Genomic DNA, 15,521 nt, shown 5'->3' on the forward strand with positions numbered 1-15,521 from the left:
CCACCCAGGCCATACCCACCTGAGGGCAACCACAATGCTGATGCGGCCCTCAATGAAATTGAGTTTGACACCCCTGCTATAGTGCATTATCCAGTTGATTCCTGCAAATGCCCATTTTTGTACTCCTATAATTGTTTTATATTCTCTTCCGGTGTTTAATTTTATACAGGTAGTCCTCGACTTACAACAGTTCATTTAGTGACCGTTCAAAGTTACAACAGCAGTGCAAAAAGTGACATGACCATTTTTCACACTTATGACTGTTGCAGTGGCCCCAGAGTCACGTGATTAAAATTCGGATGCTTGGCAAACAGACTCAGTTTCAATGTCCCAGGCTCACGTGATCAACTTTTGTGACCTTCTGAAAGCCAAGCCAAGGGGGAAGCCAGATTCACTTAACAACAGTGTTGCTAACTTAACTGGCTCACTTAACAACTGTGGCAAGAAAGGTCATAAAATGGGGCAAAAATCACTTAACAAATGTTTCACTTAGCAACAGAAATTCTGGTCCCAGTGATAGTCCTAAATTGAAGACTACCTGTACATTGTACAGCAACCTGAGTCATAATGTCACGTTAGAAACTTTAACTTGATAACACTGTTTAGGAGCAGTTGTGTGGATCACACACACATCAGTGGGGAACATTGACAGAACCGTCAGGTTCTCCTCTGATTTCTCCACTTAGCTAAAGCCAGATCCGAAAATGCAGGATTTGAAAATTACTAAAGCCCAGTGCAGGAAGATGGGCTACGTGTCAGATTGATGGTAAAATAGTGGAGCAAGAATAGATGCACTCATTATCTTTGGGACACACAACTTAGAGAAATGAGGAACTATTCAGAGCTCAGTTGTAGAAACCATAGAGATCGTGCTTGGTGGAACGCTGTTGGAAAAATAGAAGGAACTACTCCTGCAAAGGTTACGTCTGGGGCAGCTAAACGAGCATTATCTTCCCAGACCCCTTGTTGAAGCTTAATTAAAGCTCTTACAGAGCTTGGAATACACATGGACTGTTGCAGGAGAGTGTTGTTTAAAGAAAGCAGTCTGGACTTGAGCCAGGTCAGCGAACAGACGCATTTAAAAAGAGATCACAATTCAGAACTGCAGTTTAAAAACTACGCCGTGATGAGGATGGGTATTCAGTTTGAAATTGCCTAGAGAACAAGAGTGAAGTATTTCCCCCCTCACTTTCTCAGTTTGCAAACAGGAACTGTTTGCTCCATCAAACTGGAGGATTATTTTAGAATAAATTTTAATATAAAGTTCACACTAAAAAAAGTGAGAGAGATGTCTTTGGGTCTGCATTTCGCTTCCAGATTTATCCATGTTTCTTTACTTACTGTACAAGCGTGGCAAGCGAATTTTCCCTACAATCTTCATATTGTGAAATACACCAGCATTTTGGCAGCAATATTTATCTCTCTTTTTTTTTGGTTTGTGATTAGCAAGCTAATGCTGCAAGATCTTTCAAATGCCAAATGTCAGATATCATTAACTTTCTGTTTATATGTATGGTGCATCTATAGTAAGCTTCTCTTCAAAAAAAAAATAAATCTAAACAAATTACATCTGCTTCCGTACTGGGAAGATGCTATTTTGTGAATTTCCTGTTTTAATGGCATCGTTGGTCTAGAAAGGAAGGAAATTCTGGACCTTTGCTTGCTGTATCTCAGACTCTGCAAATCATTGGTTTCCTAGCCTAAAACATGGCATTTTCTATATATTAAACTATATGCACATTCACAGCCCTAAGCAACCCACCACATATTTATTTACTTATTAGAATTTTTTCCCTGCCTTTATTACTCAACACGAAATCAAATATTACTCATGTAACTGTTCCTGACAGTGAGAACAATTAATCAGTGGAACAACCTGCCTTCAGAAGCGGTGAATGCTCCAACACTGGAAGTTTGTAAGAAGAGACTGGACAGCCATTTGTCTGAAATGGTATAGGATTTCCTGCCTGAGCAGGGGGTTGGACTAGATGACCTCCAAGGTCCCTTCCAACTCTATTATTGTGATTGTTTCACCTAATGTGTTTTAGTAAACTAGAGAAAATACAGACTTACAACAGTTGACTTAGTGACTGTTCAAAGTTACAACAGCACTGAAAAAATGTGACTTACAACCGTTTTTCACAGTTACAACCTTTGCAGCATCCCCACGGTCACGTGATCAAAATTCCAAGGCTTGGCGACTGGTTCCTCTTTATAACCGTTGCTGTGTCCCTAGGTCAGGGGTCGGCAACCTCGGCTCTTTTATGACTCGTGGACTTCAACTCCCAGAATTCCTGAGCCAGCTATGCTGGCTCAGGAATTCTGGGAGTTGAAGTCCACGAGTCATAAAAGAGCCGAGGTTGCCGACCCCTGCCCTAGGTCATGTGATCCCCTTTTGGGAACCTCTGACAAGCAAAATCAATGGGGAATCCATTGGGCTACTAACTTACCAACTGCAGTGATTCATTTAACAACAATTCATTTAGCAAGAAAGATTGTCGAGTGGGACAAAACTCCCTTAATAAATTCTCACTTTCACAACAGAAATTGTGGGCTCCGTTGTAGTCGTACGTCGAGGACTACCCGTACACATGTGGTGAAGATCCGTGGTTGCGGCTATGTCACGTGGGAAGAAGAGTTGCAGTCAGTTTGGGTTTCTCTTTAAAATATTGCAATGCTGAAAAAATGGAAATCATCTCTGTCTACACATAGACGATATTTTTTTTCTAGGAATAGCACAGGCAGTTCTCGAGTTCGTTTAACAATCATTCAGAGTTGCGAACGGCATTGAAAAAAATGACTTCTGACATTGTTCGCACTTACAGCATCTCCCTAGTCACATGATCAAAATTCAGACGCTTGGCAACTGGTTCATATTTACGACGGTTGCAGTGTCGCAGGGTCACATGACCCCCCTTTTGCGACCTTCTCACGAGCAACGTCCATGGGGAAGCCGGATTCACTTTATAACCGTGCTAGTAGTAACTTACAACTGCAACGATTCACTTAACAGCCGTAGCAAGAAGGGTTGTAAAACAGGGCAAAACTCACTTTCACAAATGTCTCGCTTAGCAACATAAAGGTTGGGCTCAATTGTGTGGTCGTAAGTTGTGGAGTAGCTCTGCTAGCAGGTTAAGGGAGGAGAAAAACCATTCATAAGTACGGAAGGACGTCAATACATGCCCAGTCATCCATTTTTAAAAGGGAAATGTTCAGGAATAGTCAATCTTAACCACAGCTAAGAAGCTACTTGAAATATGAGAATCTCCCTACAGCCAAGCCAATTTTTATAGGAATATGAAAGGAAAACAGAGGAACTCTTTGCAATGTCATCATCGCCTGAATGCAGACCCAGGCTGGATTTTTTATTTTTAAGAGGCATTAGGCGCAGATGTTCAGATTTAAGCAAAGACATGATAGCAATCTTTAAATATCTGAAAGGCTTTCATATGGAAAGCAGATTTGTCCTCTGCTGTTCAGTGGGGCAAGATTCGGGCTGGGCGAAGATGCCGAAAGCCATCTTTGGTTAAACTTTAGAACTTAAACTTCCTAATATGGCATTGCAAAACCTGAGGGCCCAAACAGCCTCGCTGCCCCAATTGCCTCTGAATACTCATTTTTTAATGCCACAGAAGGGAAACGTTATAAATGCATGAGGGATCATCATACTAAGGGTGTTTAATATCACTTTTAATGAAATGTTCATTTAAATTAAGTCAAAATTAGCAAAATCGTGGCTAGGCTGCCTTCTTTATTTCAGTCCCATTGATTATGTAATGAAGACTGCTTAGGTCATTTTTTTAAAAAAGCTTATTTTGTATTTCTGGGGAATTTTGGTTTCAAGATGGAAAGAAGACAGTAACATTCCTTGTTAACATGTGCCCAGAAAGACATGAAATTGTGCCATGAAAAGTCTCCATGTCCCTCCGCCCCACAGAGTGAAAACACAAGGCCGTGAGGGAAAGGCCTGTGAAACAGTGATGTGGTGATGCAGGAAGAGACGAGAAAGGCTGCTAGATGTCGGGATAATCAGCTCCAGATCTGCAAGGATTTTTAATTGTTCGGTGATTGCGATAGCAAGATGACTAGCCCCCACCCACAATTCCAGAGTGGGGAAATTAGGTGGAAAATTCCAAGTTCTACAGCTGGAATGAAGAAAGCATGAAGTCAGCAGGCCAGGAATTAGGCTGGAAGGACTTGAACTTTACTCAATTGTTCCAAGATTCGTAACTGATTCATTACTGATTGTAAGTGGGTGAGTTGTTTGTAGTACAGTCCAGGGATGGGGAGGAGGAGGAGGAAGAGGAGGAGGAGGAAGAGGAGGAGGAGAAGGAGAAGGAGGAAGGGGGAGAAGGAGGGGGGAGGAGGAAGAGGAGGAGGACGAAGAAGAAGAAGAGGAAGATAGCGTTCTATAGATGTACAATAATACCGTGCCCTTGATGAAAAAAAATTAATTACTCTATGGATGCTGTCTTTAAAAAAAATCTTTCCAATTGTCAGTGTAGCATCACCTAGAACGTCCCGTCAATCTGGCTGTGTATGGCTTGGAAATTCTAGCAGTTGTAGACCTGGACAAAGCTGAGTAAATGTGTTTCTCCTCTCCCACCAATCAGCTCAGCTTTTTTTTGAGAGCCCCGCCCAGCCTTCCAAGACCACCCGTCAAAAGGTCTGCAGGACGAAACGGATCCAGGGGATGTAATTGGAAATGCGGGTATAGACATCTGGAAACCACCGATCGCCACATCTCTTTCCGTTGAAGGAGACGATGCCCTGAACGTGTTTCCCGCACACTAAAGGACCACCTGAGTCACCCTACAAAAGAAGGAAGAGATGGTAAAGGACAAGGTCTCCGTCACGGCCCTTGGCAAAGGGGTCCAAGCCCCATCCCCATGCTCCCCCCCCGTTGCAGTAACATGACATCAAGCCTCAAAGAATAATATTCATAAGGACAAAAATGTCTAAACATTTGGCAGACTGTGTGGATAATAATAATAATAATAATAATAACAACAACAACAACAACAACAACAACAACAACAACAACAACAACTGTCATCGGGGCACTGGGAACTATGTCCAAAAACTTTGCAAAATACATCAAGAAATTGCAGCTTCCTCTAATAAGTCCAGTACTCGGTACTCGGAACATCTTACATTTTAAGGAGATACCTGGTTAATACCTAGGATGCTGGCAGCAACCCGTGTCAGTCATCAGTGCCAGTCAGTTTGAATGTTCAGTTGACTTAGTTTTATGTTTAATAAATAAAAGTTTTATAATAATAATAAAGTTGGAAGGGATCTTGGAGTTCATCTAGTCCAACCCCCTGCTCAGGCAGGAAACCCTATACCATTTCAGACAAATGGCTGTCCAGTCTGTTCTTAAAAACTTCCAGTGTTGGAGCATCCACTGCTTCTGGAGGCAGGTTGTTCCACTGGTTAATTGTTCTCACTGTCAGGAAGTTTCTCCTTAGTTCTAGGTTGCTTCTCTCCTCGATTAGTTTCCATCCATTGCTTCTTGACCTGCTTTCAGGTGCTTTGGAGAATAGCTTGAGTCCCTCTTCTTTGGGGCAGCCTCTGGGATATTGGAACACTGCTATCATGTCACCCCTCATCCTTCTCTTCATTAAAGTAGACATACCCAATTCCAGCAACCGTTCCCTATATGTTTTAGCCTCCAGTCCCCCAATCATCTTTGTTGCTCTTCTCTGCACTCTTTCTAGAGTCTCAACATCTTTTTTACACCATGGCAACCAAAACTGGATGCAGGATTCCAAGTGTGGACTTACCAAGGCATTATAAACTGGCATTAACACTTCACATGACCTTGATTCTATCCCTCTGTTAATGCAGCCTAGCACTGTGTTGGCTTTTTTGGCATCTGCAGCACACTGCTGGCTCCTATTTCAGTGATTGTCCACTAGGACTCCGAGATCCCTCTCATAGTTACTACTATTGAGCCAAGTACCACCTATACCAGGAGACTTCAAACGTGGCCCTTTTATGACTTGCCTGGCTGAGGAATTCTGGGAGTTGAAATCCACAAGTCATAAAAGGGCCACGTTTGAAGTCCCCGGACCTATACTATACATGTGTATTTGGTTTTTCTTGCCTAAATGTAGAACCTTACTTTTTTACCATTGAATTTCATTTTGTTAGATAGCGCCCAGTGTTCGAGTCTGTCCAGATCCTCCTGTATCTTAAGCCTATCTTCTGGAGTATTGGCTATTCCTGCCAGCTTGGTGTTGTCTGCAAATTTGATGAGTTCCCCATCTATCCCCTCGTCCAAATGATTGATGAAGATGTTGAAGAGCACTGGGCCTAGAACGGAGCGCTGGGGCACCCCACTACACACTTCCCTCCATGTAGATGTGGTTCCATTGAGGACCAAACGCTGAGTACGGCCGGTCAGCCAGCTACGAATAATAGATTTTGGTAATCCCCAAGGACATTGGAATCAAGGCAAAAGAAGAAGAAGAAAAAAAAACAGATGGTAGAGAGGTAATGATCAGCATGGGTAGATTAGTTCCTGCAAAGTCACTCCTGTATTCATTGATTCATTCATTGATTCATTGATTCATTCATTTATTCATTCATTCATTCATCATATTGATACAGGTAGTTCTCAACTTACAACAGTCCCCTTAGTAACCATTCAAAGTCACAATGGCTCTGTAAAGTGATTTATGACCATTTCTCACACTTACGACTGTTGCAGCGTCCCCGTGGTCACGTGATCAAAATTCAGACGCTTGCCAACGGGGATGTATTTATGGCGGTCGCAGTGTCCCAGGTTAATGTGATCATCTTTTGTGTCCTTCTGGCAAGCTAAGCCAACGGGAAAGCCAGTTTCACTTAACAATGGTGTTACTAACTTAACTGATTCCTTTAACCACTGTGGCCAGAAAGGTCACAAAATGGGGCAAAGCTCACTTAACAAATGTTTCACTTAGCAACAGGGGCTCAATTGTGGTCCTACGTTGAGGACGACCTGCGTTATTTTTGGTTGTTTTTCATATACTTTGTTGTATATTGCCCATAAGGTAAAGGTAAAGGTTCCCCCGCACGTGCGTGCTAGTCGTTTCCGACTCTAGGGGCCGGTGCTCATCTCCGTTTCAAAGCCGAAGAGCCAGCGCTTGTCCGAGGACGTCTCCATGGTCATGTGGCCGGCATGACTAGACGCCAAAGGCGCACGGAACACTGTTACCTTCCCACCGTAGTGGTCCCTATTTTTCTACTTGCATTTTTACGTGCTTTCGAACTGCTAGGTTGGCAGAAGCTGGGACGGGTAACAGGTGCTCACTCTGTTATACAGCACTCGGGATTCGACCCGCCAAACTGCCGACCTTCTGATCGACAAGCTCAGCGTCCTAACCCACTGAGCCACCACGTCCCTTATATTGCCCATAGAGATGGTTAATAAGGAGAGTGAACCAATCAGTTTAATCCAGGGGTTCTCAAACTTGGCCAGTTTAAGACTTGTGGACTTCAACTCCCAGAATTCCCCAGCCAGCATGGCTGGCTGGGGAATTCTGGGAGTTAAAGTCCACAAGTCTTAAAGTGGCCACGTTTGAGGAGCCCTGGTTTAATCCATCAACTTTTGACCAGGGGCCTAATGGATGACAGTCTTAGCCCTTTGTTGATCACATTCTCAGCTTCGCAACTTTACCCTTGTGGTGTTGCAGTCTCGGACCAAACATGGCATATCAAACTCCTCAGTTTCTATTTTGGGAAAGTTCCCCCCCCCCCAGGGCTCACCGAGCAGAAACCACGCAGGATGGGACTGGTGCTGGCTGCGCAAACCATGTTCTTGAAGACGTGTCCTTGCCACGATTCATTGCAAGCCTTCCTGTCCACAATGGTGGTGTTGGCTTCCATGAGTTCGGTGGGGACGGTCGCATAATTTGAGATGTCCCCCCAGCCAAGAACGTGGCACGGGAGTCCAGGGCAAGGATCGCTGTTGGCTTGAGGTAACTTGATCCGCTGGACATTCTTGTTGAAAATGGCTGACCTATTCAACTGCAGGCAGAGAGAAAAGAAGAGATGGGCTGCTAACGTCGATGTTGCATTTTCACTGTGATTCATCTGCAACGTATGAACCACAAAGAAGAGGGAGTCAACCTATTCTCCAAAGCACCTGAAGGCAGGACAAGAAGCCACGGATAGAAACTAATCAAGAAGAGAAGCAACCTGGAACTAAGGAGAAACTTCCGGACAGTTAGAACAATTAACCAGTGGAACAACCTGCCTCCAGAAGCGGTGAATGCTCCAACACTGGAAGTTTTTAAGAAGAGACTGGACAGCCGTTTGTCTGAAATGGTATAGGTCCGTGGTGGCGAACCTATGGCACGGGTGCCAAAGGTGGCACACAGAGCCTTCTCTGTGGGCACGCACGCCGTCGCCCCAGTCCTGGGCCTTCAGCTGGGTTTTATAAAACCTTTTTGCTTTAGGGCTCCACTGCCGTGTGCAAGGGGAAAAAAGGTTCAATCAATCAATTTCAACTTCTCGCGGTGGAAAAAAAAGATCTGGCAAAGTTGGAATTGATTGATTGAACTTTTTAGTCCCACCCAGTCTGCTGTTACCACTGCAGCCACGCCAACTCAATGGGCCACGCCCACTCAATGGACCACGCCCACCCGACACCCAATGATACATGAGTGGGTTTTGGGTTGCAGTTTGGGCACTCGGTCTCTGAAAGGTTCACCATCACTGGTATAGGTTCTCCTGCCTGAGCAGGGGACTGGACTAGATGACCCCCAAGGTCCCTTCCAGCTCTATTCTATTCTATTCTATTCTATTCTATTCTATTCTATTCTATTCTATTCTATTCTATTCTATTCTAAATCCCAACTTATCCAAGCACAGTTTTCTGTGTTACTCTTTAAAGATTCTTTTCCCATAATGTTACATAAGTTGTATTTGCAGTTTTTATGGCTAGCTGTTTGTTCATGCAAAGAGATCCAAAAGGTTTGGGAGGTCTAGAGAGAAATGTTGAGGGGGAGCATTTCAGAAGCTGTTCAAAACAACTGAGTGTTGTGCCACACCATCCAGATGTTGGCCATCTGACGTGTCCTGGTCTGTGGAGCCATTTAGCTGGAACTTAAGTATATCACACATGTTGCCTGCAATTATTTCTTCCTTGAGGAAACCAAGATCGCCACCTAGTGTTTACTTTTTAATACACAGAACAATAGGAAACAGACCCCCGGTTTTGATTAATAATTTGGGATAATGCTAGTGTGTTAAGAATGATGCTATGAGAGTTTGGGAATTGAGAGACAGGAAATATATCTTGCACTGATGAGCAACTAGAATTTTAGTCCCCAGCTGCCTGAAATCAGAAGAATTTTTCCCAATCAAGCTTAGAAGACAGCAGAACATAGATAGATTAGAATCATTAGATGGCTGATTCGGTATAAGGTGCCTTCCTGGATGCTTTTTTAAATTTACCATTTATTGAGACTCCAGTAAGTAACTGGAATCTTGCTTTATTTTGCGGCAGTAAATAATAGTCCAGCAAAAGAGCATATTTTTATTAATGCAAATAGCCAGCATAATTTCTCATTTCTCGACCATTTAGTTAATTAAATCTTTTTTAAAGCATCAGTTTTGCAAATGAAAAGCAAGTTTTGTAACTGATCTGGCTGAATAAGTTGTGCAAACCCTTCCCTAAATTTAAAACAAGAGGAAGGGAAGGAAGGGGAGGGGAAGGGAAAGGAGAAGGAAGGAAGGAAGGAAGGAAGGAAGGAAGGAAGGAAGGAAGGAAGGAAGGAAGGAAGGAAGGAAGGGAGGGAGGGAGGGAGGGAGGGAGGGAGGGAGGGAGGGAGGGAGGGAGGGAGGAAGGAAGGAAGGAAGGAAGGAAGGAAGGAAGGAAGGAAGGAAGGAAGGAAGGAAGGAAGGCCTGGCCTTAGGATCTTGCACTAAACATTAATATCCTTTAACTGAGACTTTTATCAGAAAAAGACATTTCTTTGCAATGTGCGGTAGCAAAATAATATAATGCAATTCTTCTTCTGCCATTGTATACCCAAACAGATGCCTGTTTCTCTCCCCACACTCACTTTGAGTAAACGGATGTCATTTTTCACTGTCTCAGCTTCGAAAAGTGGGTGAGCAATGGAGTTCTTGATTCCAAAGATTTGCTGGGAGGTCTCAGGAGTCTTGAGTGAATGAGCACCGAGGATGACACGAAACTGTGAGGACCGCCTGCCGGGATAAATTGAGAAAAGGTTAGAAGTGGCAATATTGGTCCCTACTGCATAAGACAATTTCCACACGAAAAAGAAACATAACCTCTTGTGGGAAGACAGCCCCCCAGAGAAGGAAATATTAAAAGGGCAGAAAAATAGATTTCCTCAAAGGACCTTAAAGAGGCAGAAAAGCATGCCCAGTTTTTCTTAATAGCCCCAAGTCTCCCTCCCCCAGGCAGAAAACAGCTCTGTAGAAATACAGATGTAAACAATTCAAAAAGGTTGAAGCTGGAAGATTAAGAAGACAAAGACACCTAAAATCTACATAGGTAAAGGTAAAGGTAAAGGTTCCCCCGCACATGTGTGCTAGTCATTTCCGACTCTAGGGGCCGGTGCTCATCTCCGTTTCAAAGCCGAAGAGCCAGCGCTTGTCCGAGGACGTCTCCGTGGTCATGTGGCCAGCATGACTAGACGCCAAAGGCGCACGGAATGCTGTTACCTTCCCACCGGAGTGGTCCCTATTTTTCTACTTGCATTTTTACGTGCTTTCGAACTGCTAGGTTGGCAGAAGCTGGGACGAGTAACAGGCGCTCACTCTGTTACGCGGCACTCGGGATTTGACCCGCCAAACTGCCGACCTTCTGATCAACAAGCTCAGTGTCCTAACCCACTGAGCCACCGCGTCCCATATATAAAATCTACATACCCCACCCAAATTCTAAGATAGGACATAATAGGATTAACACAGAAATGCCAAAGGGGCACACTCACTCAGGTCAAAATACATGGCACAGGAAATACAAAGCCTCAAACAGGAACAGGAAACAACCTCAAGAGCCCCAGAGGGTATAAAACCCCACTCCCTACATGTGCTCACTCTCTTTTCTTCCAGAGCCATCTTCCTGTCTGGCTCTCCTGTTCAATAAACTGCAATCTTCTTTCTGAAGCAGTCGGCATGTTGTTTATTCCCGGCTTGGACTGAACCATGATGAAGACTTTTCCTTCAACACTCTCTTCAAGAGAAACTTAGTTTTCGGGAAATAGGGCAATACAGGTAGTCCTCAACTTACGACTATAATTAAGCCCCAAGTTTCTGTTATTATGTAAGTGAAAACAATTGTTAAGTGAGTTTTGCTCCATTTCTTGGCATGGTTGTTAAGTGAGTCACTGCAGCTGATAAGTTAGTAACATGTTAAGTGAATCTGGCTTCCCCGTTGACTTTGATTTTGAGACGGTCCCAAAAGGTGATCACAGGACCTTGGGATACAAGCTACGGTCATAAACATGAACCAGTTGCCAAGCATCTGAATTTTGATCACATGACCACGTGGGAATACTGCTATGGTTGTAACTGTGAAAAATGGTCACAAGCCACATTTTTCAGGGCCATGGTAACTTTGAATGGTCACTAAACAAACTGTTGTAAGTCGAGGAGTACCTTTATGCGCACACACCTATTTTTAAAATGGAGTTTGGCCCTTTAGTGAACTCACAGTTATGTTAGCCATCAATGTCAGCAGATCCGTCTGCCTAGTTCGCTTTACCTGAGAATCCGAGCTGGATTCTCAAAATCTACTCTTTATTTATGTACACAAGCAAAAACAGCATTTGAGGAGCCCCTTAAAAAGGTGGAGGATTCCTTTATACAGTTAGTCCTTGACTTACAAGCGTTCATTTAGTGACCATTCAAAGTTACAATGGCAATGAAAAAAAGGGACTTACGACCGTTTTTCACACTTACGACCTTTGCAGCATCACGTGATCAACATTCGGGCACTTGGCAACTGGCATATAATATAATGGTCATGTATTCACCCTTCACAACTTTCCTGAAAAAAGGAAAATCAATGGGGGAAGCCAGCTTGGCTTCATAACTGCATGTTTCACTTAACAACTGCAGTGATTTGTTTAACAACCCTGGGGGAAAAAAAGGTTGAAAATGGGGTATACAACTCACTTAAATGTGTTGCTTAGTAGTGGAAATGTTGGGCTTCGTTGTGGTCGTAAGTCGAGGATCCCCTATACAGAGTTCAACCATATTGGGTTTGGAATGAGTTCTTTCACTGACTAACAGCCTTTGACCCATCGCTGATGCAACGTACATGCTCAGAGGTTCTAGCATGTGGCGCGCAACATCCCATAATTTGTGATCTCGTTAATGCTCCTCTACCTATTTAAGAGATGTGTTTTTCATATTAAAATGAGTCTGCAAATTATTAAAGTTAAAGATCATTAAAGAAAGAATGAGGACTAAGGAGAAACTTCTTGACAGTGAGAACAATTAATCAGTGGAACGGCTTGCCTCCAGAAGCTGTGAACGATCCAACACTGCAAGTTTTTAAAGAAGAGATTGGACAGCCATTTGTCCAGAACGGTATAGGATCTCCGGCATGAATAAAGGGTTAGTCTAGAAGACCTCCAAGATCCCTTCCAACCCTATTATTCTAGGTTCTAAGTCAATGTATGATAAAAGAGAATCCTTGTCCTTGGCAAGTTTGAACCAGTTCTCTTATCAGGGTCTACATAGCTTTCTTTATCCCTTCAAGAATTGAAAACATCAATCAAAGAAACTCCTAGTTACTGAAAACATTCATCAAAGAAGCCCTTTCTGCTGCCGCCACCATCAATTTGTTCCTCAGTCGTTGTATTAAGTTATGCAAACATTTAGGCAAACCCATCATGTGAGCAACATTGTGCAAACGCAGAAAAGGATTTAGAAGTGTTTCTCAACCCTGGCCACTTTACGACGTGTGGACTACAATTCCCAGAATTCCCCAACCATTATTCTGGAGACACTCTCAGGCTATTTGGTACAAATTGGAGCTCCAGTCCAGCTGACTTTGCATGCAGGCTTACTGGAGAATAATAATCTCCTCGAGAGGGAATAATTTGATCTGTTTGTCATGTAGTATTTGCAACGCGTCACACTGGTTGTTATTTACCAACAGAAGAGAATAGAAGACCAACAGAAGTAGCTCAGGGTTGAAATGAGAGGTCCTTGGTGCTCTCTGACCTTGGTGGTTTGCCTGCAGATGTTTCATGGCCCAACTAGGTAACATCAGGGCTTTTTTTCTCATAGAACGCTCAGAACGGAGTTCCGGCACCTTTTTTGGATGGAACCTTGTAGGGTAGGCAAGGCGGGTTGTATGACATGTGTGAGTTCTGGCACCTTTTTCTTTTACAAAAAGAGCACTGGGTAACATCATCAGTGCTAGAAGGGAGTGGGGTAAGTTCTTACTTACTTGGGGATCTGACAATGAGCTGCTGTCATCACCCATCTCCGTCTCACCAAGAACCCACCACAGAGGTGTCTGTTGTCCAGTTGGATGGAGGCCATAAAGGGCCGAGAATGGGGTGTCACTTCCTTGCCTCCAATGACCCACGTTCTCCGGATCCCAGCAGCAAAACAAAAACCTACACAAAGAAGCACAAAGGGAGGAAATGATTAAGGACCAAGTTACGTAGTCCCCGAATAAAGGGATTAAAGCAGGGGTCCTCAAACTTGGCTCCTTCATGACTCGTGGACTTCAACTCCCAGAATTCCTGAGCCAGCATGGCTCAGTTTGGAAACCTCTCCCTTTCCCCTCAGCGTGGCTGGCTCAGGAATTCTGGGAGTTGAAGTCCACAAGTCATAAAAGGAGCCAAGGTTGCCTACCCCTGGATTAATAATAATAATAATAATAATAATAATAATAATAATAATAATAATAATAATAATAATAATAATATAATAATAAAATAATAATAATAATAATAAAGTTGGAAGGGACCTTGGAGGTCATCTAGTCCAACCCCCTGCTCAGGCAGGAAACCTTATACCATTTCAGGCAAATGGCTGTCCAGTCTCTTCTTAAAAACCTCCAGTGTTGGAGCATTCACCACCTCTGGAGGCAGGTTGTTCCACTGGTTAATTGTTCTAACTGTCAGGAAGTTTCTCCTTAGTTCTAGGTTGCTTCTCTCCTTGACTAGTTTCCATCCGCTGCTTCTTGTCCTGCTTTCAGGTGCTTTGGAGAATAGCTTGACTCCCTCTTCTTTGTGGTAGCCCCTGAGATATTGGAACACTGCTATCATGTCACCCCTCACCCTTCTCTTCATTAAGCTACACATACCCAATTCCAGCAACCATTCCCTATATGTTTTGGCCTCCAGCCCCCTAATCATCTTTGTTGCTCTTCTCTGTACCCTTTCTAGAGTCTCGACATCTTTTTTACATCGTGGTGACCAAAACTGGATGCAGTATTCCAGGTGTGGCCTTACCAAAGCATTGTAAAGTGGTATTAGTACTTCACGTGATCTTGATTCTATCCCTCTGTTAATGCAGCCTAGCACTGTGTTGGCTTTTTTGGCAGCTGCAGCACACTGCTGGCTCATATTGAAATGATTGTCCACTAGGACTCCAAGATCCCTCTCACAGCTACTACTATTGAGCAAGGTACCACCTATACTATACCTATGCATTTGATTTTTCCTGCCTAAATGCAGAACCTTACTTTTTTCACCATTGAATTTCATTTTGTTAGATAGCACCCAGTGTTTGAGTCTGTCCAGATCCTCCTGTATCTTAAGCCTGTCTTCTGGAGCGTTGGCTATTCCTGCCAGCTTGGTGTCATCTGCAAATTTGATGAGTTCCCCATCTATCCCCTCATTGCCTGGAGACGTTTGTTATTATAATAATAAAGGCAAGACACAAATTAAATGAATTAAATTAAATGATATTCTGAATCTAATGAAAAGAAATGTTAACTTTACCTGCCTGGAGCAGGACCCAAAGGACCAGCCGTGTCCTCAGGAGCTGCAAGTCTGCTCTCCCCATCTTTTCCGATCTGGAGAAAAAAAAACTGCAAGCCTCTTCAGCCTTAAAGAAGTGACCTGTTGCCCAATGAAGAAATGAAATAAAGGAAGCCTCCTTCACTGTTTGGAACACGCTTACAGCAGCAAATCCTTTGAGGAGGGCTTGGATGTGTCATGCAATGGGTGGTTGATAGCCTGCCTGGGTCTGTTTCAACTGCCCAAGAGAGTTACTCAAGCAGTTAGCTGGTGTGGTTTCTTTGGGTAACCCCTTCCCTAAAAGGCTTGGGGTAAAGAGGAAGAAGCAAGAACCCCATGCCAGATTTACAACTCGGATCAAGGAAGGACCGAAGTAGATAAGCCACCTCTGCTTCTGCATCCGTGACACAAGAACTTTGATCTGGACAGCCGAGGCATGTAGGAATTTAACCAACTGGTCTTACAGTATTGGAAAGAATCCACAGGCTCTGAAACTTCTCCAAAATGGGATGGGTCATCTGTGCTGCATGGGAAGGACTTTTGAGATGCTGTCCAACCTTGCCTAAG

At 43.6% G+C, this 15,521-nt stretch overlaps 1 protein-coding gene across 2 annotated transcripts; it reads right to left on the reverse strand.

The window, feature by feature from the left end:
* Nucleotides 1-3,845: 3,845 nt before the first annotated feature.
* On the reverse strand, nucleotides 3,846-15,521 carry LOC310641530 (serine protease 57-like). Of its 2 annotated transcripts, XM_083364680.1 has the most exons (5): nucleotides 14,937-15,521; nucleotides 13,430-13,601; nucleotides 10,059-10,203; nucleotides 7,756-8,016; nucleotides 3,846-4,812 (listed from the first exon to the last, which is right to left on the reverse strand). In XM_083364680.1, the coding sequence occupies exons 1-5, from the start codon at nucleotides 14,998-15,000 to the stop codon at nucleotides 4,660-4,662; spliced, it is 795 nt and encodes a 264-aa protein (XP_083220806.1). In that variant the 5' UTR covers nucleotides 15,001-15,521; the 3' UTR covers nucleotides 3,846-4,659. The 2 variants fall into 2 exon arrangements, with proteins under 2 accessions (XP_083220806.1, XP_083220807.1); XM_083364681.1 differs by lacking the exon at nucleotides 14,937-15,521 and having other exon boundaries at nucleotides 10,059-10,206; nucleotides 13,430-13,683.

Source organism: Vipera ursinii (genome assembly GCF_947247035.1).
Source record: "Vipera ursinii genome assembly, chromosome: 1".
NCBI lineage: Eukaryota > Metazoa > Chordata > Lepidosauria > Squamata > Viperidae > Vipera > Vipera ursinii.